At 43.1% G+C, this 27,503-nt stretch overlaps 1 protein-coding gene across 4 annotated transcripts in view; it reads right to left on the bottom strand.

Annotated features, from left to right (window-relative positions):
• LOC138182388 (lachesin) overlaps positions 1-25,972 on the bottom strand; it is a 253,553-nt gene extending 227,581 nt beyond the window's left edge. For 2 of the 4 annotated variants that reach the window (XM_069118181.1, XM_069118185.1), the window contains exons 1-2: positions 25,827-25,972; positions 15,205-15,314 (exon numbers count right to left, since the gene is read on the bottom strand). In XM_069118181.1, the coding sequence (XP_068974282.1) occupies positions 15,205-15,277 (73 nt within the window). In that variant the 5' untranslated portion in view covers positions 15,278-15,314; positions 25,827-25,972. Of the gene's footprint in view, positions 1-15,204; positions 15,316-22,594; positions 24,388-25,826 lie in introns of those variants that run through there. The other 2 variants (XM_069118182.1, XM_069118183.1) reach the window with 2 other exon arrangements.
• Between the last annotated feature and the right edge of the window lie 1,531 nt (positions 25,973-27,503).

Raw genomic sequence — 27,503 nt, 5'->3', positions numbered from 1 at the left:
ACAAATTGCGGACGCGCATCGAGCCACGGCAACGGCCAAGCTAAACGGTATGCCTCGGCATTCGACACTAAGCCGGCTTACACGTCCCTCCGCGCCGCGATACGCTCCACCTTTACAGTTTATGCTAACTGACACGATGAGCTACTTTGCATTAATCGTTTTCGAGAAGTCGGGCCGCGCGCGCCGGCCATTAGCCCCGTCCGCTTTTCACACTATCGCTCCCAGACGTCCCTCAATTTCAACGAAAATAATGGACACCGTGTTTCATCGCCGTTTCCTACGTTAGCAATATTGTCTTTAGCAATGTCGTACGAACACCGTAAGTGAGATACACCGTAAGTCGTATTTTCCGTACTTTATAGAGGACTCGCATCTTTTAATCATCTCGATATGCATTCGATCAATTTCACGTCCGTGCTACCTTTGATTTTGGGATTTTTGTATTTTTGTCATCGCTATGCAGGTTACATTGAAGCATGAAATAATTGTCAGCTAATCGAGTGAGGAATTTTTCGAATATCACCGCGTCAATTTATCGAATATCGCTACGTCAATTTGTCGAAATATTGGAATAACAACCTTATCAATATGATTCTATGCTATTACACGATTTTGTCAAATCACGATCTCCAGTATATTTGAAAAAATATCGAAATATTTTTTCCCCCAATGTCGAAGTAACGACGGTTCACCGCAAAGATACCGCATGTAAATGCATCCCTCCAGATAACTCAAGTTCGAGGAGTAAATCTTTGAATATCGCTCACGCGACTGGCTAGATTCCATACGGGAATCAATGAGAAGATATATGGAAATAGTTGCCGGTTGGCCCGGCTCCACGGCACGCGAGGAGCCAACGTGCCAGCGCGGCGTGGGGCATCCGTTATGCAATTACAGTTTTTGCACGACGCCGGAAATATGGACACGAAAATGCGGATCGGCAGGGAGGGTCGAGGGTTCGGCGAAGAAAAAGAGACGAAAGAAAGCGGTAAAGGAGGAAGAGGAAGAAGAAACGGCGGCAGCGAAGGGTGGATAATAGCCAGGATAGAATTGTTCCACGTGCAAAAAACCAATCCATCCTGGCGTGTTATCGGATGGTGGAGACGCTGGTGGACCCGAGTGTTCTCTACCTCGCCCATCTCTTCGTCTGAAAATGCCTTCATCGTTGAGAGAACGGCTTTATCTAAGTGCAACTGCAAGGTGGGACACGTCCAACGATCGTCCGCAATTGCAGTTACAATCATATCACAAATATACCGTATATCGAATCGTTCCGCGACGTTGGATGATTCACCGGGTTTACGCGTGAAACCAACGCGTGTCGAAAGCCGCGTAATTTCACGTCGCGTCGATTCGATGAATTTCCCGCGTTCATCCCGTCACTGAAATATATAAATACAGAGGAAATGGTAGATTATCATCGATCGATGGCACTACATTTTTAATAACCGTGTCATCGACCACTGGCCCCGGGAGACTTTCCACCGCTGCTTGACGAACAAACCGATTTTAACGGAGCAACGAAACGCGACGCGAACCGGCGAGAGGAACGTGTTAACGTTGTCCGGTTTTTAACGGGTCCATTCAATGTAAACGAAATACGAGCTCTTTTTTTTCATCCGATAACGGATGATATTTTTTAACGACCCGCTACGAAATAACGTGTTATAATGAAACCGACCGTGTCGACGCATCGAGAATAATACGTCCGGAGGTTTCACAGATAATAATTAAACTAATTGCAACGGAAATTTGATGACGAACGAATTGAAATAATCGGGAATAATCGATGTAAATAATTATCGTTGCGCGTTGTGAGCGGAGAATATTTTCAATGGGTGATTATTAAAAGCACGAGAAACGATATTGAACTTTGGAATTCGGTGGAAATGTCGCTGCGTTTCGTAAAGGGTTCCAGTGACCCAAGACGTAAAGATGTCCGACCGGGTCGACGACAGAGTATGCTCGTCATAAATTATGCATTACTCGCGGTATTACAGGTAACGTGGCTTCAATTAAAATTCGCTCCTTAACTGGATCACCGCAATGCGGCGCATCCCTAAAATACGATTCGTTCCGGCTGTATGGTATCGTTGCTCGCTATTTTCATTACCCGAGTTATTATCTTGGCGCGAAAAACAATTTCTCTCGCTCGGCCTCTTTAAACCCGCACCTCCGGCCCCGGTGTCGAAAGGCACTCGAAACGCAAGCATCACGGCTCCACTTAATCACCATGGAAAAGTTGTTACGGAAAATTTGACGAACAAAAGTTGCCCGCTAACCACCTTCCTCTCTCCCTATCCCTCTCTCTCTTTCTCGCTTTCGTGTCTACGAAACGGCCACAAAACCGTAGTTACGGCACTAATTTCAACGGAATAATTGCGAGAACCTCCAGCCGTAATCCTTTCCGAGCCTCCGAGAACAAACGGTTCTCCATCGCGCTAACAGGCAAGCAAGAGAGTACCTTTCGTGGAAGATGATACAACGTAACGACGATGACACGGCTCGACGACATAGAGCGAGAGAGGGGGAGAAAGAGAGACAGAGGAGAGAGAAAGGAAGGGATGGAAAAGAGGATGCGAAAGCGGGGAGAAAATAGCGCCTAGAAAGGACGGTGCAATTAAACATTTTGTTGCTGTTCAACCGGTACAACCACGACCACTTGATCCATATCCTAAGTATAACGTTCGCTGCACTTTCCCTCTCCGACCTTTCGCGATTCCCCGGCTAAAATTTATCATTGCAAAATGACGACTCCAGGGGTCGACGAACGTTTGGAATGGATAATGTTATCCGCTTCGTGGCTTTTCACGGATATCCGTGGGAATCTTTGAATACACTCGCGCCTTTTCATCCGCAGAAACACTGTACAAGTGTGTGTGGACTAATTGGGCGGGAACGCTCGCTTCTCCGCCAGTCCAAGAATCCTACAAAAGCCATTGATCCTTTTCTTCCTTTCGGTTCTTTTCTTTCAACACAGCGTTGCTTTTCGACATTGCCGAGATCCAAACACCGAGTCGCGAATCTAGAGAACTTTCATTTCGAAATGGAAATTTTCGTGCAGAGAATCGAAGGTTGCAGGCGATTCGAGCCTCGCCGACTAGGTCTCAATTATCGCGTAATTTTAAGGTCCATGGGTAAACCGAACGCGTAAGGTATTAATTAAAGGTGGAAACGATCGGTTGATCGTTAGCAAACCGAAAATGAAATTCGAATTCTGGTTTTCACGGCGGTTTCCGAACCGGTGAGGAAGAAATCCGTCTTGGAAATAGTTTGGAAATGTCGGAAATACTTTCGAGTTGCCTGCCTAACGACGATATTGCATTTCAACCTTGAGGTAGGTTGAAACGGCGAAATTAGAGTGGTGCTGAGCATTAAGGCGCCTTCTGCTCGACCTCCTCGTCATCTCGAGCATCCGCAATCGCTGATAACTGTAATGGGGATCCTTGACTTGACCGAAGAATTCAAAAGAAGAGATTTCTCCAGACCTGATATCGATTCTGACCCGACGGAAATGTATCGAGTTCACGACCCCGTTACTTCCATCCCTTCTTTCATGCATATTTCACCAAAATTCCAAACTTCTTTAAAATCAATACGGAAAGTTGTAGAAAACATTGTTAAAAATTCCAGCGTGCCTTTCGTATTTCTTGCATCTCCTTACTCAATAATTTAACGACTAATAATATCAATGAACTGACCAGTTACGAGCCATAGATTATACAGCTTTAGTTTGATCAAATTCATCAGTCAAATGGAATAATCAACTTATTTATAGTCGAAGCGGTTTCCAGTAATTTCAGTAAATCAACAAAAACCAGCTAAAGTTTTATTTTACGACATGAATCTTTAATATCTCTCTTTATCTTCCAATAAATACAATTTAAACATCGTAGCTGTCGGTTCATTAATTTCTAAAATTTGCTGAAGAATTTATCAGTTCCGATAGCTTGCGACTTATAAAATTCCATTAATAACATTCGTTAAAATACGCGAGAGTTAGAGATTCTAGAAATTTCGTTTATTTTCTATCTGCACAAAGGAATACAAAAGGAGCAAAGAAATATATCACGGCAAGATAACTTTCTACGCATCCCGCTGATATCTAAGATCATCCTCGTAATTAAAAACCATTAAGAACATCTCTCCGCAACTGTTCAAACCACAGTCTTGCAGAGTGTTACACACTAACCGAAGCTCGAACGTTATCCTGGTTGAACCGAAGAAAATGTATCCTCAGCCCGGAAGGACCAGAATTAAGCTAGCTTCACCAGCTGCCGTTTCTCAACGGAATCGCGTGGGTAAGAAATAAAACTGCTCAAAAGATAACCCACTTCTTCGGTGTGGTAATTGTCGTCCATAAAACCGGCTTTGTGCATCGCGTTCGCGAGATAAAAATTTTACAGATTTCGCGAACGTTGAAAGCGGTTCGAGGCCGGAGGCTTCAGGTATTAAGGAACAGCTGGAAAGCATCCGGAAACTGTAAAATCGTGTAACAAGCGGCGATAACGACGGCTGAACGAGCCAGTTTACGATTCCTCGCACGGAAGTCGCGGCGAGCCTCCCTTGTTCCAGGCTCGTTTCCGAACACCAGCCGACCGAAACTCAGGACTAGGAACGAAGGGGGAAAAAAACGTAGACTGGAAAGACGAACGACGTTGCACGCAACGGATGGATTTCACATTTGTAACATCGGTGAAACTTTTAGTCCTTTAAATACGAGTATATCTTCATAAATCATTTCTTTAGGTGCAAAAAATTACAAAAAAATTACAATATTTTTCGAGTAATTAACTGAAAGATTAATTGGCTATTTATGACTTTGAATATAACTTTTATGAACAGATTGTAATCAACGTTACAGTAGGGATCGAGAGAAATACAGGCACCTACAGCCTAGAAATTTCAAAGACCTTCTAGATGCTAGGTACGCATTGAAAATGATAGCAAACGTCGCAATGATCGTAATAAATATGAATACTTCATAATAAATAGGCGAACATAGCTTATTAACTAACAGAGTATTTATGGATCTGCAGATAATTTGTAATCCCTACTCCGAGGATTAAAATCTAAATATCTCTCACCGACAGCAGCATCGTTTCACGAAATTTTCGTATCATCGTCCATCGATGACAGCCGTATTAAAAAAGTTAAACGTTACAAATATTCCAGGTAGATGTAGGAATCACGGTTGGTCGCAACGAGGCCGTACGTGTCCCCAGCTGTCGCAAACTCTGTATTCGTACGCGAATTCCAACGCGCGTATGGTAGGTGCACGAGCGGCCGCGTAGCTACGTGTGTAGCCGCATAACTAGTCTCGTTGTTGGAACACGACGAAGGCAATTTTTGCTATTCGCTGCTTGGCCGCAGATCGTCCAACCGAGATATAGTTAATGTTCGAGCACGAGCCGCCGTGTCTCTGAGTTCCGCGAATGTATTTGCACTCGCGATAACGACGATGAATGTCCGCGAGCCCGCGGTATTATTTAAATTTTTATCGTGTTCGTTCGTCGCCTGCTCAACGCAGACGAGCACGCTTAAGAGTTGAATTTGAAGAACGCAAGATATATGGAATGCCAGGGGTCGTGATACTCGAGCAAACGAGGGATAGATACGTTGGACGTTCTATCGTTGATTCGTATCACTTGGAACGGAAGATTCTCATTGAGAACGATCGTATGATACGATCAGGATAATTGCTATTTTAGAGAGATGAAATCAACTTCTACCGTTCGAAAAGAAGGATATAAAGCCTTAAAAATTCCAGACAGTCCTTGAAATAGTTGCATATTATAGTTACAGTTTAGTATAGTTACGACATAGATATACACAGAGTTGCAAAAGTGTTTCTCGTGTAGTTTCAAATCGACATTCATAACTTGGTATTTACGTAAATTCATATTTTTACGCAGATAGTTAAAAAACCTAGATAAAAATTGTTTAACATACGAAATATTACAGCAAGTACCACACTTTGGATGTTTTGTATTTTTCCATACTACCTGCAGTCTATGCATTTTTTGCGGCTCAAATTCCCCACGACTGCATAAAAATCTGCAATTTATGTATAACCAGAAACATAACCTTTGTAGAATCTCAGTGAAAAGTACAGCGAAGTACATCCATCGTGGTACTCATTAATTAATAACTATCCCAAGTCCATCAGCACGAGTGATCTTTCCAAAGATATTAATCGGCATATAGCGCACATCTTTTCAAACTCGAACACAATCGTTTAACGATAAATGAGTCCTAACGGATAACGCAAAGTGATCATTGGATATTTTGCATGGAATTTACCTAAAGAGCATTAACGTTTCCAAATTTCCGCGATCCTGGTAGTTGTATATCAATGGGGAAGTTCAAAAGATACACGAGCTCTGGTGTAACAGTGCACTGGAGTTAAAGAGCATAACTGACATCGTCTGGCTAGCTGTTATATCGGTCTTTTAAAAGTGGGCCAACCTGGTGCATCCGTCGTCGTTCACCCACCGCTTCTAAGAATACCACGCCACGGATACTCGAATTCCTTCGTGCTGAAATTTAATATTTCTCTTTTCGAGAGGGAGCACGGAAATGCCATTAAACGGGCCGCGAGCAGCCAGCGTCGCTCTCTCATCGAATCGAGTTTGCAAAGGCGTCTCCCGCCCCTCTGACTCGGCACACGCGTCCCGAATGCTGCCTGGAAGTTACTATTTCATGAAGTATGCATGTCTAGCCACATATGTGATTCCATATGTATCGCGCACCGTTCTACCAACTACGACACCTAAAAATATATTTGGACGAGCAGGGACCGCGTGCCAGTGGGAACACCACAGAGAGCAAGAAAACCTTCAATGCCTACCACAGCAAACGTGGCAAATAGCAGCGAGTTGTGAAGATTATAAAATATTAACGAGTGTAAAACGATGCGAGCGCGTGCGTATATGGGAAAATTTCTGAGAGTGTGCCTGGAAAATAACGTAAGGAGAACGTTCCCAAGAGATTGGTAGATTTCTTTGGAATAATAGAGTCGAAGAATAGGAGGAAATCGGGAATCGAGTTGATTCTATAAATACCAAATGACAGTTTGGTGGTACTGTACGGTCTACAGTCTACATCGTGGCGGCCTACAGTGACAGCGTGTAACAGTAACATACTATCCATCAGAGTCGATGGAATTTGAAAATTTCACGCGCGTTAAAAGCGATACGTATCGATTTCGACGAAACGTCATCCTTTATCGGAAAATCGATCCTACGCGTCTTGCAACCGTTTATGGTGTTAATCCGTTACACATGTAGTAGATCATTTATAAATCTCTTATGACACTTGTATTCTAATTCTTTGCTTCTTCTCATGCTTTGTTATTTTATTGTTATTATACCATTATTTACCATCATTACTTTATCATTACACCATTACGTACGCTATATCAGAACAGTACAATTATATTATTGTACCATTGTTTATGAAATAATTTCGTTTACTAATAAAAATACGTTCCCATTTTTTAGTTTCCATCTCTATCTTCCTTCAACGGGTTTATTTCAGGAAAAATATTCTTCCGATTTCGGTACGTTCTCGGAGCATTCTGTTTGAACGAAAAATCCATCGTTTGGCCGAGTATCGTAAAATAATACCAAGATCTAAAGTAAAAAATCTCGGCGATATTCTAGGAATTCTTGGCGATATCTACCGACTGCAGAATGTACTCGAGCGGCCGATACCCATTTACGACTTGAGTAACCAGCCATATTATGATGTTTGCTCGCTCTCGTGTTACGTATGTCACATGGCTGTCGCAGATCTCGTTTCCCAGGTGTGTACGCGCACGTGTATACGCACGTGAGACCGAGCACGATATAATAGCGACAATAGACGTCGCTCCTACTAAATATCCACCACTTATGATATCGTGCACGACTTTAATCGATACTTCAGTCGATACTATGTTTGGTGGAAAGATAAAAGGGTATCGACAAGCTCAAACGACGAATTCCAACACGCGGACTATCGCCCCGGAAAGGCAATTACGTTCACGACTTCTAGTAAACCGTTAAATGTATTTTGATCTCATAGCCGTTGGCTAATGGTTTTAACCCAGTTCCGAACGCTTTCCCTCGGCTAACTTTCCTTCGAAAGAATTAACTTTCCCAGGGATAGTGTAGAGTATTTTCACGGGGACGACCCAAAGAAAGGGAATTATTTTGTCGTCCCGATCTCCGGCTTTACAGCTGTTATACATCTTTGTAATTTCGTCTGTCCGGGGAAATCAATGGAAAAACGAGCGCTCTAAAGACTCGAGATGTAGTTGCAAGCTTCATCGAAAGCCTGGCAAAGTTCTATTTAAGTTTATCCTACGGAAGTATGATTTCTTTCCAACTTTTACCGAACGTTGCTCCATTATCAAACTCGTGCCGAGGAAGAAACGTTACAGCACCATTTGTATTCCTTCGTTTGTTCACGATATAAACTACAGTTTCTCGTTAGTACAGTCGTAGTTTGTCGATTCGTCGCGCTAAAAAGACACTCGTTCGTTAACGAGCCACGGTGATATGCGATTGTCGAAAGAACACAAACGTCGTACGTGTTCTACGTTGAAGAAACTTCAGCCAGTCCGATGGTTCTTGTTTCAACCCCTGCCGCGTCGTGTCCGCTTTCGTCCTCTGTACGGCTTCGTTCATGCGGCAATGGAAACGAAGAACGCGTCGTTCTACGCTACGCGATGTGTACTCTGTATCAATTACGTATCAACGTGATTCGCCGAATAGTCAGAAATTTCACGAAGCGGAAGAGAGGCAACGATGATTCGGTTTCGCTCGAAATTTTATCGCTTTTTTCTCCCATTTATCGTCCATACGATTCTGCCCTGTTAGCATTTTCCAATTTCATAAATGCTTCGAAATTCCTGTCGCGTCGATTGTAGCCGATATTTTAAACACGAGCCGGATATTTTTACGACACCGTGTGTCCCGATATAATTAACGAAATGAGGATTTCTATAAAGTAAAAATGAATACTTCTGTCCAACCAGTGGTAAACAAACCTTGCGATACGAACTCGTATACAGGATGCATCATTTGTACCGTGTAAATCAAGTGTGATCAAGTGTCGTACACGATAAAACGGACACGTAAAGCGGCTATTCTAACGAGTGGCTTCTTTCGTTCGAGTGTACTCGACAGTCAATGGCGTTCATTCGCGCCCATGGTTTTCAAAGCGATTTTTTGCATCGTCATTTATGCTTCCCGTCAAACTCTCGGTAGAAATCACTTTATATTTTCCGCGCCGATGGACTACGCTTCTGCACGCGGAGAATAATGCACGTTCCACGCCGAGTGTATCGAATTCAGGCCGGGTTTATTGAAGCGACGTCGCCGTAAAAACAGCCTCGTAGATCGAGCCGCTTTTTATGCATTCGCAAACTTTCGCCGACTACTTCGCGCTTCGACGGCCGTGATATTTTTCTATTGCGCTCGAGTTTCCCCCCGGCTCCGATCGCAATAACGTGCAAGCACGAGGACGCGAGCAAACTACCCCTATTTTTAGGCATTAAACAACTCGCACGATCGCAGCCACGTATAGGAGTATCCCTACTTATATATTTCCAAGGTTCTTAGAGAAAAATCTAGGACACATTGTTCGTGATTCCGTTCAACAACTTGCCTATTCCCCGTATAAGACGTACGTTTGTGTCTGTGTGTGTGTGCGTGTGTGCATACGGATAATATTCACCTGACTTTATGACAGCTACTTGAGGATCGGAACAGTCTCTAGGGAAAATTCAAAATGTGTCCATTATCCTGGAAATTGTCGAATCGACGTCATCGTCATCCTAGGCGTAGTTCGTCTAAATTGATGTATAGAGACGCGCCTCGTTCTCGTGTGAATAACATCACAGGCCATAATAAGAAAATCCATAACGAGAAGGATAGACATCCTGAGAAGTGAGCATCGTTATGGAATAAAAATTGAAACTGTTATAAGCTCGGGATTTAAACAACCCCAGTTTAAACAACTGTAGGGTTGAAGAAGCTGCCGTAGGCCAAAAAAACAGGAGCAAAAACTACGAGGAATCAAGAGAACGCCTTGGTGGAAGGCATAAACTCTCTGCTTTTCCAACTGCTCGAGGTTCGAATGCCGTGAACTTGTCATTTTTCTTCCATTCCCAAAGAATTACTGTTTCTGAGGACTGATTGCTTTTTGGGAATTGACTCTCTTTTTCGGGGACTGATTTTTCGAAAAGAAGACATACACCGACTGAATCAAAAGAAACCGTCCCTACGACTATTTCGTCGACCGATTGTTCGAAGGATCACCTTTTGGTCACCTTATGGCAATGGACTATTTTTGACAACTAATTTTTTAACGAAAGCGACACAAAGTGACCAGACTGAAGAAGATTATCCTTAAAACTAAGGGAACTACGAAAACTGTCAAGAAGAAACCGGATAGGAGAAAAGTGCGACTCAAATTGACACAGAAGAACGTACGTGTGTGAGTTAAGTAGCGGGTATGCCAGTCTAACGGCACTAATGTACATTTAATGTCTTAACTTTGAATGCGGTCGTGCTCTCCGTCGGAGATAACATCTTAAATATGTTTTTGCATTTACGTGGCGAACGGGCAACTCTCACCCCCCGACCTACAGTGGAAAAAACGCGGCCAAGCCGAGCGCACGGAGACCGCGAGAAAGAAAGTTTTCAACGCGAGGCGATGGCAACCGACGCCTCGAGTCAACGGAGCGGCCCGCCAAGCAAGGTACTTTTTCCAAAAAGGATTTCCACGTTTCCCTCCGCTCCTCGCCGCTATTTCTCTTTCCGTAGCACAAAGGCTACATCAGGAATCTACGATCTCACTGTCGACCAGGGGAATACCAGAAGTTTTTCCATTCGCTGGAACGACGGGAGAAAAGACGTAAGCACGGCCTCCTCTTGTTTTCCTCGTACGTGAAATTTCCTCTTTGTCCACTCTGCTTCCACCCCCCACCCCCCAATCACCTTTCTCTCAAATGAGAAGATTCTCGGTTAGATCAGATCGGATAGATGAAATTAAATAGTGTTTTTATACGTCATAAAATTTGATAATACGTCGGAAATGTTTAGTTCCAAACGATAGCGGGTAATTGATGACTCGTATAAGCCACAAAGTATTGGCGGATCGCATTCTACGTTTCGCAGGTGAATCGACATGAAAAGCGTATTGGAAAGGCAAACAGCGTGTATCCTCGAATTCCGCAATGCTTTATTCTGCCACATTCGTTTCCGATTCGACGTTCACTGACGACGTAGCCACGCTTCGCTCTGTGGCTTTATATCCTCGTTCACACTTCCCTATTATATATGGTGAGATTTTCTGTTTGAACTGTTGGTCCGGCGAAATAAGTTCCCCCCGCGATGTACACGTCCTTTCGAACCGCATCAAATAAACTCCATAGCTAAAAGTTCCAATCTCATTCGAAATTCGAGAAAACATACGAGACTAGATAAATAAATATATGAGACTATAGTATGACCCGAAGCATGAATGGCAAGCAAATTTTGTTCGATCCTGGAATTATATGGTTATTTATTTATTCTATAATTTCCATTGCCAGAGACGTGAATCTTTTACGGTCTGGTATCGAGGAATTTTTAGAATCGAAACTCTGATGCCACGAATCTGACGCGAATCGCTTCGTACCCTGGCGAAACTAGCTACAATGCTGTGGAAAACAAATTTGTTGCTTCATTAATTATGAAACTAAAAGCACGATACATTTACAAGTTAAAACACGTGATTGGATTCACATTCTCAAAATCTTGCCTCAAACGCAGTTACGATTTTTAGTCGGCCAATTATTATCTGGATGATCGCGAGATCAGTAATACATTGTTTTGATCAACCTGCTACCTCGATGCTAAAAATTCTGCGACTTTGTAATGTACTCGCAGGACCATTGGGCTGCCTTTCACGCCACTCGATCAACGAAACCGTACGATTATATCCCAGTGTCTACGGGAAGCAATTTGCCAGGTGTTCGCGACAGAATCGATGGAAACCGACAATAACCACGCGATCCGGTTCGTCGGGCCGCGCCACCGGCCAATGAACCGACGACGATGCGCGTCGCGAGGATTCGAATTTGTCCGGGTTAGGCTCCGTCGGCGAGTTCGTTCGTATGCATAGCCGGCTATGCTGATTGGTTGGCACGCAAGTCGCTGCCACTCTAACCGACAAAGTCCGTGCAGTTGATGCACATAATTGCACCGGTTGCCTGGTTACAAGGCTTCCAGCCCGTCGACGGATGTTGCATACGCGTTGTATTAATATGTATTTAAATTAGTGCCTCAAAGCGATCCCAAATTACTGCGCGTCACTCGGGTAGCTATCGATGCAGGCGTTGCTCCTTCGAACCTCCTTGGGCCGACGACGCGTTCCTCGATCGATGTACTTTCTTACGATAGAAGTAGTTACACCAAGAAGAAATTGCACCGATGGAATATAGAAAATAACTTGTAACGGTTCGACTGGAAATCAATTTCGATTGCTCTTCTTTTTCGAATTCCATGAAATAGCTAACGACGTTGATCGTAATAACAAGAAACGATGAAAATGGAAACACGTCTAGCCGCCTTGTTTCACGAGACGGTCCAAAGCAAATGACGTAGCAAGTTGCACGGAGAAAATGACGATACAAAAGGCGGTAGTTGATCGTTACGCTGTAGTAAATTTCTTTTATCAGAGGAAGACTTGCAGAAAGGGATGCAACTACCATTTACCGTCAGCGAATGTCATGCTGCATTTTAACGAGCCCGATCGTGGTATAAATTGAAACGAATAACGTTTTAAACGATGTTTCGGAAATATATACGAGATTACAAATATCATGATTACAGGAAAGATACTAGGAATAACAGTCGTAGATTCTGAAATATTTTTTAACGGATCCTTACGATGTATAAAAAGCATTGTACTTTTCGCATAAATATTGGTGCAAATAGGCACGAATAAATTTTTAACCCGGAACAGATCAGAAGAACTTCAAACATTTTCCACGTTATCCAAAGCAAACTCAGCTACCGAGTCAAATTGTCGATAGACAAAGCCCCGCACCGATTCGATCGAAAAATAGCATTTTTTGCCCTCCTCTTTTAGCCGAATGGCAAACCCTAGCAGTAAAAAAATTAAAAACACCGCAGTGAATCACGAGAAATGGTGCTGTATGTAATTTTAAAGGATTTCCGATAAAGCCTGAAAGTTTCAATATAAACATACCGAAAAATACAGACGTGAAAATATAAATTTCCGAGAAGGAGGAAAGCTTGGAAACGTTCGGATTAAAGTTAATACTACGAACCTATCGTAACTTTACAAACAAACAGAGGCGAGAAATATCGTAGAATTCGTGACAAGATAGCCACTAGACGTGTCACGTCGTTTAAAACTTCGAAAGTAGCTATCGAGGCAACCCAACAATTTACCTCACGATGCTTTAATATATCTTGTTCAACGGGATGATGCCGAAGAGAAGCGAACCACCTTCTTATTTAGCGATAATTACGAGTTCCTAAGCCTTGGTTGGCTGTCTTCGTGATCTTAAGACCCCTTACCTCCCTTCCATCCGCTTTTGCCCCATTGAACGAGGAGCCTCGATGGCAGGGAGAGAGATTGCACGTTGAATGGAAAATTGATTAACCTTACCAACACTAATGGACAATACGTTTTATCAGCATTTACCGATAACTTCTACTTCTTCGCCGAGTTACTTACACAGCAATTTCTATCGCGCGCGTATCCGCGGTTACAATTTGGTAACGCGTAACTTTCATACTCGAAACTAAATTTATACCATTAGTATATATTAGTATATATAGTAAAGTAAATATAGTATAGTATTAGTAAATTATTCGACATAATCGGTCATTCTTTTCGTCGACGAGAGATTTGTTAACTGGAACAACTAAATGATTCACAAAGAGTATCGATTCTCTAGTCGACGAATGTCCGTCAAACAGACAAACGTCCATCGTGTCGTTTCAGTGATTCTTTTTACGAGAAACGTGCATTATATATAGTTTTTCTCCAACTATTTTTCGCATAAGCCGCATAAAACGTGCTTTAACGAATATCGTCACCGAGTAGTGACGGAGTGCAATGAAAGTGTCGTTTTTCAAGGGGTAGCTAACACGTGTACGCTGCTACTGTTGGATACATCGCGTCGATTCAAGTACCTAATTGTGAGTAGCGTTGTAACGCCACCGCTATGCTTTTACGCGTTTCAATAAAAAACGAAAAATCAAAAAAAAAAAAAAGGCAATAGACGGTGAATTAAGAAAACAAAAATAGAATCCATCGCTCGGAACAAAGAAATTCGTGATGAAAAAATGTGTAATTTTTGATGCGTACTAACCCACCAAACTTTGGTATTTTTCTAACGATGGATTTGTCAGATATTTTCACATTTAATAAATTGGATAAATACAGTTAAATTAAAATGAACGATAAGAAAAATTCGTTGTTTCACGACAAATATCGAAGAATAAGGTGTGCGTGCAGCAATTAGGAGCGTACATACATTTGCCGTATTATATAACGCGGCACGTGTGCTAGAAACGGCGTCTAAGAACCAAAAATGAATGTTCTCGATGAAACTACCATCGTTATCGAGGAAGATACGGAAACTTGGCCAACGCAAACTTTTGTAAACTACAAATTGGAATTTATCGAATTATCTTCCGCCGATTCGACTAAGATCTGCTAGACGTTTTTACCAATGCAAAAGTAACGGATCGTACGAATTGTCGAATTTTTCCCGCATTTCCAAGACGTCCGTTTAAATGGCTCGCGAGCACCGTTCAGCTAAATTCCAAGGAAGCCTGCGGTGCGAATCTAATCGAAATATAATACTAATTTACTTGATATAAACCGACATTATTTCAGCCGGCGTAATTATTTACACGAGCATTCGTAGTTGCTACACGTTTCCTTTATAATTACACGAATTCCATTAGCGCCGGCTGCTATAGATCTAACGCGCGTTACGCGAATCACTTTTCTTCGCCGCGATCCTTGAAATTACAATAGATTTCTGCGCGACCGGCCGAATTAAAACGTGAATTACGCTCGCCATTTTTTCAAACCAATTGTTTCCTAAATTTCGTGCGAACGAGCAACTAAAGCTCGTACGAGAAATACCAGTAGCATTGACTTTATACGAAAGAACGTTTTGCTTACCTTGGCACATGATGGTGATGATGTGAAGTATACTGATGGTCAGATACGGTCTTCTTCTCTGATTGTCCGCCATTTTATCGCCGTTGCACGTCTTGCACCTCGAAGCTTATCTGCGAACAAAGATTACGCCAATATATATACTCAACGTCGCGATATATCACGGACTCTGGAGCATTTACTATTCTAAGAATTCTAAGGCTATCGAGTATGAAGGAAAGCTGAACAAACGATCGATCGATACGCGCCGTTATGAAAAGGATCGGAGGTAATTAATAAATAAGCCCAGGTCTATCATCGAGGGTGCGATATCAAGGTACGCAGCAAGCATGACAGGAATATGTAAATACGCATCCATCTAGTCTAGGATGCACATCCAAATGCATATGCACCGTATCGTTGATTCGTCGATACGTCGGAAATCCACGAGGCCGTGAAATCATTAACGCATGGCTAAGTCAGTGTAATAGAGGGATGCTGTAATTAACGAACACCTAATGTTAATCAGGTTTATTGGGCTGTAATATATGTACACCCACTCGACAAGATAGAGACTGTATTCGCGTGCAGCGAACGTCTACGGGATACGGTACAGAAATCAGTCTCTGATATGGCTCGATGAACGAGATGAAAAGGGGGGAAAAAAGGAAGAGTTACAAGAGAGCAGATCCGTAGACTTTTCTCCAGGGGAGAGGAAAGAATTGAAAGAAACGCGATTCCGAGTGTGATTCGAACTGCAGCATCGTGGAAAGAACGAACGTAGGGAACGATGGCGAGATTTTTTATCGTTTTGTTTAATAACGAATCACGAAACGGTTAATGGGTTAAACAAGTTGTGTTGGTACGAGCACGCGGTTAATCTACAAATAAATTTAGATTTAAATTCGATTAATTAACAAAAATATGATATCAACGAGTTTCTTAATTCAATTCCGGCGATGCAGTTTTTTTTTGCTGACGCGAATACACGACTTACGCTGATACGAAACGCTCTCTCGTGACCCGAGAGACCGATATTTCGAGCTAATGATTAAAGTAACACGAACATCGGCTGAATTTATTTTATCGTTCATTCTAAGGTCTCGCCGTATTTATATATTTCATTTATATATTGTGTTAATTATTTGCTTGTTATATACGATTTCTCATTGTGTTATCCCGACCCGAAAAGCAATTGGATACGTGCACGAAGAAAGGAGAGAAAGAGAAACAGAGAGAGAGAGAGAGAAACAGAGAGAAACAGAGAGAGAGAGGGAAGGAGACAGAGACAGAAGGAGAAATAAAGTATTAAAATGACACGTATTGCGTTTAAAATTCTGGCGATTTTACCGGTAGACAGCAGCTTTAATCGCGCTGCAGGGAAAGTTGGAAAAGTGCAGCTTCAGCGTATTCGCGACAAAAACGTTTTACTCGTCCGTAATCTGTAGGCGTGAAATCGATTCACGGATCTGGTAGTTCGCCGGCGAAAAATATTTTACCAAGAAGCATATCGCGATAATAAAAGAACTCTCATCTCTGAAGAACGTTCCTTCTTTTTTCTTTGGTCGCATCTTTCTCTCTTGTTTCGGCGTATCGTTCTTCGTATCAACGTTTATATATAATTCTCGATTAATGTTTTCCACGGCGTATAATCATAATACGATTCTATTTGCGCGAAACGACATCACGGACGAATAATCTCGATCGTTTAACGTTTCCAGAAGTCTCGTAGCGATCCGCGCGCGAAGATTAAACTTGATTTACAAATTTCATATTTCACAAAGTAACATTGTCACGGTGATTTTTTCTAGTCGGTGCGCTGAAAGCATGCAGGCGCGGGCCACTCGAACGTTAAGAGCCGTAACCGTGTAACTTGATTCGTTGCGTTATTACAAGTTTTACGAGTTAATTAACGGAGATTTTTAGAGTAATATCACACAGGCACTTTAGTAAAGCGGCTCTTGTTACTACATCACGCTTTTACACATCCACGGCGTTGAAATTACCGGGGGGTAACTCCCAGCTATCGCGCTCGACCCATAATTAGTAAACTCGGTTAACGACATGACGCCCGTTCACTGACGCTATCGTGGCCCGTTGCATTTTTCCTTTCTTTCCTTTTCCTCCTGTTTCGCAAACTCCTTTCCAACCAGCGACAGTCCCTCGTAAGTGTGAAACAGGAAGTTACTCGTAGCCGCCGGCATTATCCGTTAGCCTTTCGTTCGTTACGAATTCCCGGTTAATAAACGTCCGTGAAACTTTCTTGTCGCAAGCTAACGAGTTTAAACAGTCTCCTACAAACCCGATGCTCGTCGTCTCGATCTATCAGGATATCGTAACACCTGCCGATCGAGAATTTATAACGCGAAATCCGCCGTACTAATTCATCGCCTAAAGCCTTCGATACGTAATCGAAACGGAAACGAAATTCGTCAACATCATCAAATTTCGCGTCTAAGATATTCCACCGCGTCTTGTTCGCGTTACCGATTATCAATTTTAGCTATTACAAACAACCCTGCGCACCAAGATAAGCATCAGGAATATTCATACTCGTAGAATACTCTCGAAAACTAAATCGCGTGAAGAACACATATACTACGCATGTACCGGACAGATCGGAGCCTGGAGCAATCAGAAAATTGTCCAATCCTATTTTTCTCACACCCTAACGAGTGTTATATCGTTTTTACGAGAATGTTTACCGATAATACGCCAAAACAGCCGTACTTTTTAACGACACCGATTGTTTAATCCAATTGGACAAACGGCCGTTAGGTTGGACTCGCAGCGAGCGCCGATACGTCGGCTCGCATCGGTCTGCAACGAGCTTCTGCCGCTGCTGCTGCCCGTCCAGATTTACGAGGCGATTTACAAATTGGCGGTTATTGTGCCCCGCGCGGAAATCAAACTGTCCTGTAAATCAAAACGTCTGCCAACGTTCATTAAACGTCAGGCAAATCCCGGAAATCGGTCGTCGCAACTCGACCCACCGTGGCCTGTCCACCGCCTCCACCTACGTCATTGCGCCCTCTCTTTCTCGACCCACTGCGTTTCCGTTTCCGCCGGTGGTCTCCGCGCGCCGATACACGCACCACGCCAGACCATAACCAGGCCAGAGCCAGACATTAGCGTGCGTCCTGAATTCACCGTGCATTCGTTCGCAAAAAGTCGTAAACCATTTTTCCTCTCTCCCTTCGCTCTCTGCCTCTCCTCTCTTCCGCCCTGTGTACACGGCGGACAACGAAATAACTGAACATACGCGCGGAGACCGAAAGGGCGTCGTCGAAAATAATCGTTTAATCTGCGCGCCTGCGACGAAATCCCGATTTAGTCTGTTTCCGACGTCGTCGGTTTATTTTTACAGCGGACGCTGGTCCGTTAAAGAGATTGCTTCTCGTTGGTCGCTTGTCCATGAATTTGAATTAACAGGGAAACTGGGTGAAACAGATTTCGTAAATCTCGCGGTTACCTTCGACGGAAATGACTGAAAATTGATCGTGACTGTGAGTCAGAATCGAGATGCTTATGGGATTCCCGTCGAGATTGACGATACGGAGGTTAATTTATTCGAAAGCGTAAGATGTAGGGTATAATAGGATAGAATGCTGGTTGAAGCCGGATCTCGTAGTTTAATGGTAGGTTCGTGCGGTGTTCGTAACAAACCTAACTGAAAAATGTTCACGTAATTGCTATCGTACGATGGAAATCACGTTCGTAAGTGTCAACGAAGAATACTCGATACCATTGCAATGTGATCTGTTCCTCTTTTTTTCTCTTTTATCGGTTACATTACTTTCATCGTCCGCTACCGTAGCGAAACACAAATGCCAGGGTAGCTTCGCAACAATCCGTTGTCGTATAATACGCACCGATCCCCGATAACATCGAGTTTCGTTTATCTGTTGTCTTTTTTCCCCAGGTGTCGGTTAAAATCATCGATTTTTGTGGACAGAGAAAGGAACGAAGAAGCAAAGAATGCACTTGGTTGAACGATTTTACCATCGACTTGGAAATGATTTATAAAACGGAATTGAAACACAACCGTCACGCGAACTCGTGACAAGCTTTCTTCGGTAAACATTGAAACTGAAACGGTTGTAAAAAGTAACGTTGATAGAAATTATACGAATTCAGGAAATCCCATCACCAAGAAAAATTACAGAGATTCGTTTCGAGTACTTTTTGAAATGTTTCTTCCTCGCAATTCAGTCAACTGTCTTCGCAAGTGCCATCTTTCACGGTGCGGTCTTCGTTAAAAACGTTACGAGTATTTTATATCGAATCGCGTTCTCGATCTCGCTGTCGTTATAGCGACTATTTCACCGAGGACATATTTTTTATCCGATGCATATACATCGCGATCGCGACGAACCCAACACCGAGGGAAAAGTCGACAGAAACAGAAAACTATAGGGAGAAGAATAGATAGAAATGACGATTATTCGAATCGCCTGACATTTCGTCGGCCAACTTTGTGCTCCTCTGTCCAGCAATTTTCCTATTTGGGTCAGGCAAGATGACACGGCCCGCGACTCTACCCTTCCGTATCTCTCTGCTATTCCGGTACAATCGTCAACGAGAGAGCAGAGAGCAAAGAACGATATCGAGCGAATTGGAAGTACCAAACGCAAGCAAGAGTCTGCTCTTTCTTTTGAACGTCGGTTAGAGATTGCTCGAAATACAGACGAGGGCAAGCAATGGGGATAGAGGGATGAAATCCGTGGACGAAATTCGAGCTGCAACGATTTCCACGTTGAACGTATTAGTCTCGTTAATTCGCATGAAAAAGCTCTCCTAACGAGAGGATTTAAAACAGCCGAGATTTTTTTCTCCTCTTTACCTTTTCAGTTCTATCATCCTATCTACGTTAACTTGTCACTATTTACATAAATTGCTTGGAACGTGATCGAATTTTCACAAATTGCGAAACAACATAAATAATACCACGTGAAGTGGAAATCGCAGGAGAATAGAACGACACGTACGTTTTTGGTGGTTTTCCGTCTTTATCGTCGTCCTATGATAAAGCGAGAGAACGTTAACACGACATAGGTGAAAATGAAATAACCTGTCAGGTTCAAAGATAAAAGCCATGTCGTAGATCTCAAAGATGTAATTATTAAGACAAATAAATAATATTTTAATAATATTATGACAAATTTAGCAACATTCGCTGATTGATAGTTTACGTGCCGAAATTTAAAACTGCTTCGCGGTAAAAGAAAATAAGATACCTGACTTGTCACGTTCTTTCCCTACGTAATCTTCGAATACGAAAATTGAAATTCCTAAAAATTTCAAATACAACGGACACAATGATCGGAGTAAATATAATACAAAGAACGTAACGAATGACGATAAATTTCTCATTACAGAGGAGGGAAATAATTAATCGGCGACAGTTGCGTTCTCTATGCAACAGCAGGGCCGTGAATTTGCCGCAAAACTCGCGGCAAATCGCGACTCGGGGCAAGCACGACGGTGGCGCGATTGCGACAAAACGCTCGTAATTACATTCCGGAAGTGAGCAGGTCGAAAAGCGACGTGGCGTGCGTTCACGGTATCGTTTTGTGTCTTGGATAATTGCCGACACGCGATCCTGCCACGTATACTAGTCGGGCGAACACAGAACATCGTAGTCTGCACCTGCTAATGCGCCGTTTCACGTGCGTGCGCGACGTTCTACGCTGCATTCCGTAAAAATAAAATCGCCATTAGACCACGGCTACCTCTGCCCGTTCGCAGTTAACATGTTTCTTTTTTCCCTCGCTGGCTCTCCCTCACGAGCCCTCGATAAATCATGGTGAATAGAAAAGGAAGAACCGGGCTGAGGCCAATTCTTCTCCAAGTGGTATGTATTTTTCGATCGTAGAGAGCACGCGTTTAAAATGAGAGTTTACGAAGAGTACACGATGATAGAAGTTATCGAAGAAGAAGTTAACGCGATCGACAACTACGATAGTAGTCGAGACAATCGCGAAGCAGCGTATTTATCTAATATTAAAAGTTCTTAACTACCGACACTATGGAAGCAACAAAAACTGCCATGCCGAGCAATGCCGAAGAAGGTGGGGAAGAAGAAGTGGAAGGGGGGATAAGAAAAGCGCGAGAAAGAAAAAAAAAAAAGAAGATGACGAGACTCTTTGGCGAGTGCTTCTTTGGAATTCAACGAGCAACCGAAGAATGGGCTTATTCAGATCAACGTTTCTTAACGAGGAAAGTTATGCTTACCGGCAGTCTTCGCGTACTCTTCAACAATTTCATAGAGTAAATCAAAGAAGACCCCTTACGTAAATTCATTTCTTCTTTTTCTTTTTTCTTTTTTTAAATCATAGTAGATACGTTTATTCGTATCTGACTGGAGCGCTGTGCGTTTCTCTTTCCTCGGTTTTGCCTGCAATCGCGTATGACCTCGAGAAAGAAGGAATAAATATCTAAGCCAAGTTTTGTCATTGTCTTCGCACCCCATGCCTATTTCCATTGATCCTCTCTATCTGGAATTCGTATAAGAATCCATACGAAATCTCTCTATTTCCCTGGTAGGCGTGAAACGTTTTGCCGATGATTGCACGGCGACGCTATCTCATTCACGAGCACGAGGGGGTATTTCCCCGCTGGGAATATAATCATTCTTTGTAACGCAAAAATGTGCATCGGCAAGCTCGAGCGTTCTTTAACGGTTAAGCTTGCACACTGTCGCGGAACGAGGGGAATACCGCGGCAACATTTTTCCGATCGGCAACGTATATCTTTGTAACTGTAAGAGCACTTCGGCTCGAGCACACTCGAGAAACCGTTTGAAGTCATCGAAAGAGAGAGAGCCAGATGGATAGAGGGGATGTAGCGAGACGAGTCGCTGATGTTTGCGTCGAACGGACTCAAAGAGAACACTCGCCGTCAAGAAGAGAGGGGGAAAAAAAAGAGAGTTTGGTAGGTATCCGACGAAACACGAACAAATGCCACGAATCCATTAGACGTCTCGATTAAAACTGCACGGATCGGATTCGGCTACCGTTTCTTCCACTTCTTCCACTTCTTCCACTTCGCAGGGACGTGATCGTACTTCGAAACACCGGGTTTATCGTGAATTTTTTCGACGAAAATAGATTCGAGTAGACTCGACCGAGTTACATTCCGCAAGCTAGAGCGGATCTCTTTTTGATCGGTTCGTGAACGATAACGCGCAACTCAAATACAGACTTTCATAAATCAAGGAAATTTAGAGGCAGGCCCCGATGTAATACCGAGGCCAATTGGAAATTTTGATTTATAGTGCTTATCAAGAAAGCCCCTGTAATAAGTCTCTTAAAAAGCGCACCTACAAATCGTCCATAACTCTTTTCCCGCGACAAAGCTCCAAATCCCCGATACGTTAACCCGGGTGTAGCTTCGAACGGGAGATAATACGTACTTTTTCACGGCAGTCCCTGGATTTCCGGGGACATATCGTCGAGGATCCTCGAGCCACCTTTGATTCCACGGTAAGTCTTCGAGATTCGATATTACCTGTACCACGACTGCTGTCTATGAAACATTTATCTCACAGCACTGAATCGGTTGCGTTCCTCGTAAAAAATCGACGGGAGATAAAACCGTGCGATGTTAAAAATTCACTGCGAATCACGGGTCACCAAGGATTATCGATCGATACGCCGCGGTTTAGCCGGCCTAGCCTTCGGATTAACAGTCGCTACGGATCTTCTTCTTGCTGAACTTCTATGTTCGATGGAACAATCGTTGCACTGATCCCTTTGTACATGTCCCTTTTATTTTCTCAATTTCGAGCTGTTAGCTCGCGCGATGCGTTTATATTTCGTATCGTTGCGATGAAATTGATCGACGAACGCAGCTCGGCTGGCTTCTATGCTTTGTCCCTCGCGATATTTTGTCCGATGCAGGAGACCAACGTGAAAAATTGTTGCACGCTGTTTCGTTTTTAATTAATAATGTTACCGTTGTCTTTTTTTTTCGCTCTCCTCCGTCGTTGGTTCGTTGCGTACTGGCTATGTTTGATTAATCGATAACGATAACGGTCCTGCGGCACAGCGAGTGATCAGCGTAAACCGCGTGCAACGGACTTCGATAAATGTAGCTGGTTATTTATTGGTAAAATCATGCGTGTGGTACACGTAACACCGCGATAGTAGGAGGAATGCGATCATTCGCACCACGCCAAGCCTCTGATCACCGGTGCACGATCGATCCGGAAATATTATAGTTCCGTTACGGCTGGTCGGTGAGCAAACGATCGTTGATGATCCTCATAAATCTTGAGAACGATTTACAGACCACCGGATTTCCTGTATAAATCCACGTACCAGAACAACGGAGACTATTTTTATTCAAACTTATTCTTATATTTGCCTGGCCATCCAACACCAGGCAAACGTATATCGCGATTTTTATTACAGCCAGAGATGTATTAAAAATACTCTAGCGAATGACGAAATCGTTCCCGATTGATGTTACAACGACTCTATTATCAAGCTGATTCTTCGAAAAAGGAACAAAATACTAAATGAGAAATTTCTGGCGGTGACAATAGTTTACACCGAGGGTGTTCTCAGATGATCGTCTACTACACGTTCCCGTTCCAATTACAAGAACGCCACTTCGGCACGTTCGCTCACCCTTTGCCTGTCGATGACTCCCTTCACACCGTCCGTGAATACAGTATTTTACTTCCGATAACGAACTCCGTGATCCTGTCGATACTTACTATTTTAAATAAAACTATGTAACGATCTCTTCCTCGCGTAACAGCAACGTTCTAACACAACAGTAAACTCAACGACGAATCACAGGCTCGTCTCATCCAGAACGAGAATAATCCCTTCGAACCAGTCGATAAAGGGGATAAAAAAGGCATAAGAAACAGACATGAAAAGAAAACGATCGTGTACGTGTGTATCGTCGTGCACGATCAGAGGCAGCGTGCGAACGAGACAAATCTTGCGTGACGTTCCGTCAACGTCGAGAATCGTATCGCGCACCGGCTCGAACTCGACTAACGACGACTCGGATCCCTTGGTTCGAATTTATTCCGAGGGCGCACCGATGGTCCCCCGTCGGGTCGGAACCGCGCGAAGAACCGCGAGCGACCAACGAGACTCGAGAGCCGAACAGCTCGCGTGTAATAACCGGCCAGCACCCCGTTCGTTCGTAATTTCCTTCGTCCTTAACGACGTGGACGACGGTTAACACGACGACACGCCGCGGTTGACTAGCTCGTGGTGCAACATCCCGAAGCCCCTTTAGCCACGACGAGGCTACTGCTGCTGAATGCTGGCTGGTGCTGATGGTGGTGCCGGTGCTACTGCTCTACCCGCCTCGTATATACTACACGGCGAACACGGACACGCGCGCCGGCATTGCGCGAGCGCAATACCTCGCGCGATTCCGGCAGTAGGGGTTGTTTGATGCCTGCCTCCTTCGAAAACGTTCTTTTTTCCCTCGCACCGCCACCTTCGCCGAATTTTTCAGATTTCCGAATTTCTCACTGAATGAAACGGACAACATTTTCCAATGTCTCGGAACGATTCTGTTTTTGCTCTTTGAGATGGAGCAAGTGGACGAATTACGAATCAGTTTCGCGATTATGAATACGAAATGAGTTGCTTTTTCGTGCTGGAATTTTAATGTAGGTCTATAGGGTCTTTGGTTAGTATTTATTTTTCTATATAAATCAGAGTCATTATTCTGTAGATTTGTAAACAAAATTTTGTCGCGTTCGAATAGTTTAAAATACGCTTCTTTAAAACACGATCCACACAGTGCACAGGCTGTTATGTGACTTTATTTCCCTAGGTCAACCGCAAGCCTGTCACTCGCCCGTAACCTTTGCCATTTATTACAAACTCACTCGCTTTTCATTCCATTTAGTCTGCAAAACTGTAAGATCCTACAATTCCAAATGGAACGCGAGAGAAAATACAAAACGACGCAATACGATTGCCAAGAGTTGCGAGTACATCGTGAGTTATTGTAATTATAACAATATATTTATTGAAATATATGTATTTCACCTCGTTATTTCTGCACCTCGACCGACCAAAGTTTGTCTCGTTAGATTGACACAGGCAACCGTTCAAAAATGATTGTGTGTCATTTGCGTGAGAGAATTACAAACTCGCTAACTAGAATTGCGATTGACGAATGGTACACGATTATTGATTGCTGTTAATGTTTAGCAGCATGGCTATTGACAGATGAATGGTAAATAAAGTAACTTTCGTAACTGTTGATTTTCATATGGATCATTTGTTTCGACTATACAAAAGCGAGAGAGAGAGGGAGAGAGAGAAAACCAATATTTATATTAAATAAATTATTCATACCGACAGTTCGATTGGCTCGGTAAGCATTCCAAACCTGACCAACGAACTTTCAAAACTTCCCACCACCGATAAAATCAGCCGGAGGCAGAAGTTTTAACAGAATTATAGGAAATGTTTTAAAGAATGACCAAGGTAGGATTCAATGATCCTGACGTGTTCGGAAAGCAACATCCTCGAAGCATAATCTACGATGATAGCGGCATAACAATGTCGGGCACACGCTCAACCGGTTTGCGCCCTCGCATCGGCGATATGCTCCACGCCGATCGAGCACAACCAACTCGTAAGGAATTCCTTGATACCTACCCCACAGAAGAAATCGCTTCGCCAGCAGTCCTACGCGAACCAACAAAATTTCAAGGCGTCCTCCACACGCGTATATTTCGCGATAAACACGAGCATCCTTCCGCGACGTGGCAGTGAACAAGGGATGAACAAGCTGCATTGATATTTCTGTCCTGTAAGAGATTATCAGAATTATTCTACCGTGTTCTATTGACTTTTATAATTAAAAAAGACTGTTACATGACAAGTAGGTATGATAAGTTCAAGTATTTTAATATAAAGTGGATAAAAGCTTCAACTCGTTCTTTTAGCGATTGATGAATTTGAAAATTTATAAAATCTGTGGGGAAAATCTAGCCATGTAAACATTTGAACACTAAATAACCAAATTTTATGAAAAGATAATTTTGGTAATACACACTTCGTTCATTGACAAGATATTAGGCTCTAGGATTGTGCTCGTATAAGAAACAAACAATGTGACGTATCACCATTTTCCCTACGACCTTAAATTAAAAAAAGCTGTATATTAAACGAAATTCACAGGCCAAACTCACCTTCCCTCTGTTAATTCCACAACGATCGATCGATCGATGATAAGTACTTTTTCACTTTATTTTCTCACCTCGTTGGAGCGGAGAGTTGCGATACCGGTAGAAAAAATATTGCTTCTAGATACCGGATTCTCCTTGTTTATTTTCGCATCGGATAGTATGGTATCTGGTACGGTATACGGGATTTTCTCTATGCGAAGTTTCATAGTGATCGATGCCCTTTGTCAGCTTCGAAAATTCTCCAGGTCTTGCGTTCAAAATCCCAAAGTTCGAGCGATAAGAAATATATATCGGTACCGGCCTTTCACTCATGACAGTCTATTTACCGAGAATTCTCCGGTTCTCGTTGTTCACGCAACTTGCACGTAAGTAAGGAACGGAACAACAGACGGGAATGTCGTGACCGTGAAGGCGAGTGTTATTTCACGAACGTCGCGGTCGCGATATCGTTGAAAATTCGCCTCGTCGCCATCTTCAACGCAACACGAATAACGGGCAATCCCAGCGTGTAGAAGCATGGATACGTATCCTTTATGTTCCTCGGACAATAACGTTCTCCGGCGCGAGGTGAGCCGCGTTACTTTCCTTTGAATTTCGTCGTTTCATTGCGAGACTCATCATCCGAACACTGGGTCCCACGGGGTCATAAACACGCATAGCTTTGGTCGTTAAACATCTCCGACTTGATGAAGTTTCTACGAATGTTCTCGCTGTTAAGAGATACTGTCATACTGTCGAAGTCTTTCGTTATCTAACAATCGAATCAGTACGCGACACCCAGAGACTGTCAAGATGCAACATGCAAGACAGATAAATCAGAAGAGACGAACATGGGAGATAATAAAATCTGCATGAAAGATATGTGATTTCTGCGTCTCGATGTATCGAGAAAATATAAAAATTTCAACCGAGAGAATTTATAAAAGCAACGCCGCCTAAAAAGGAGCGGCGAGGTGGGAAAAGTTGCGCGAAGAAATTCTAGAGGATTCCCAAGTTTAATTGGAAGAAGAGGATCTAAGTTGTTCCGGCCAGCGCGAAAATGTATTACGCCGTTTTAACTGACGTTGCAAGTACTTAAAGTAGCATTACCTATTCATCCGGAATAATGCGCTAACTACGAAGAGAAACCTTCGAAATGATCGAT

The sequence above is a fragment of the Bombus flavifrons genome, chromosome 8 (assembly GCF_040668555.2).
Source record: "Bombus flavifrons isolate JBK064 chromosome 8, iyBomFlav1_principal, whole genome shotgun sequence".
NCBI lineage: Eukaryota > Metazoa > Arthropoda > Insecta > Hymenoptera > Apidae > Bombus > Bombus flavifrons.
Note: the sequence above shows the minus strand (reverse complement) of the source record. Positions and strands in the feature narration are given on the sequence as shown.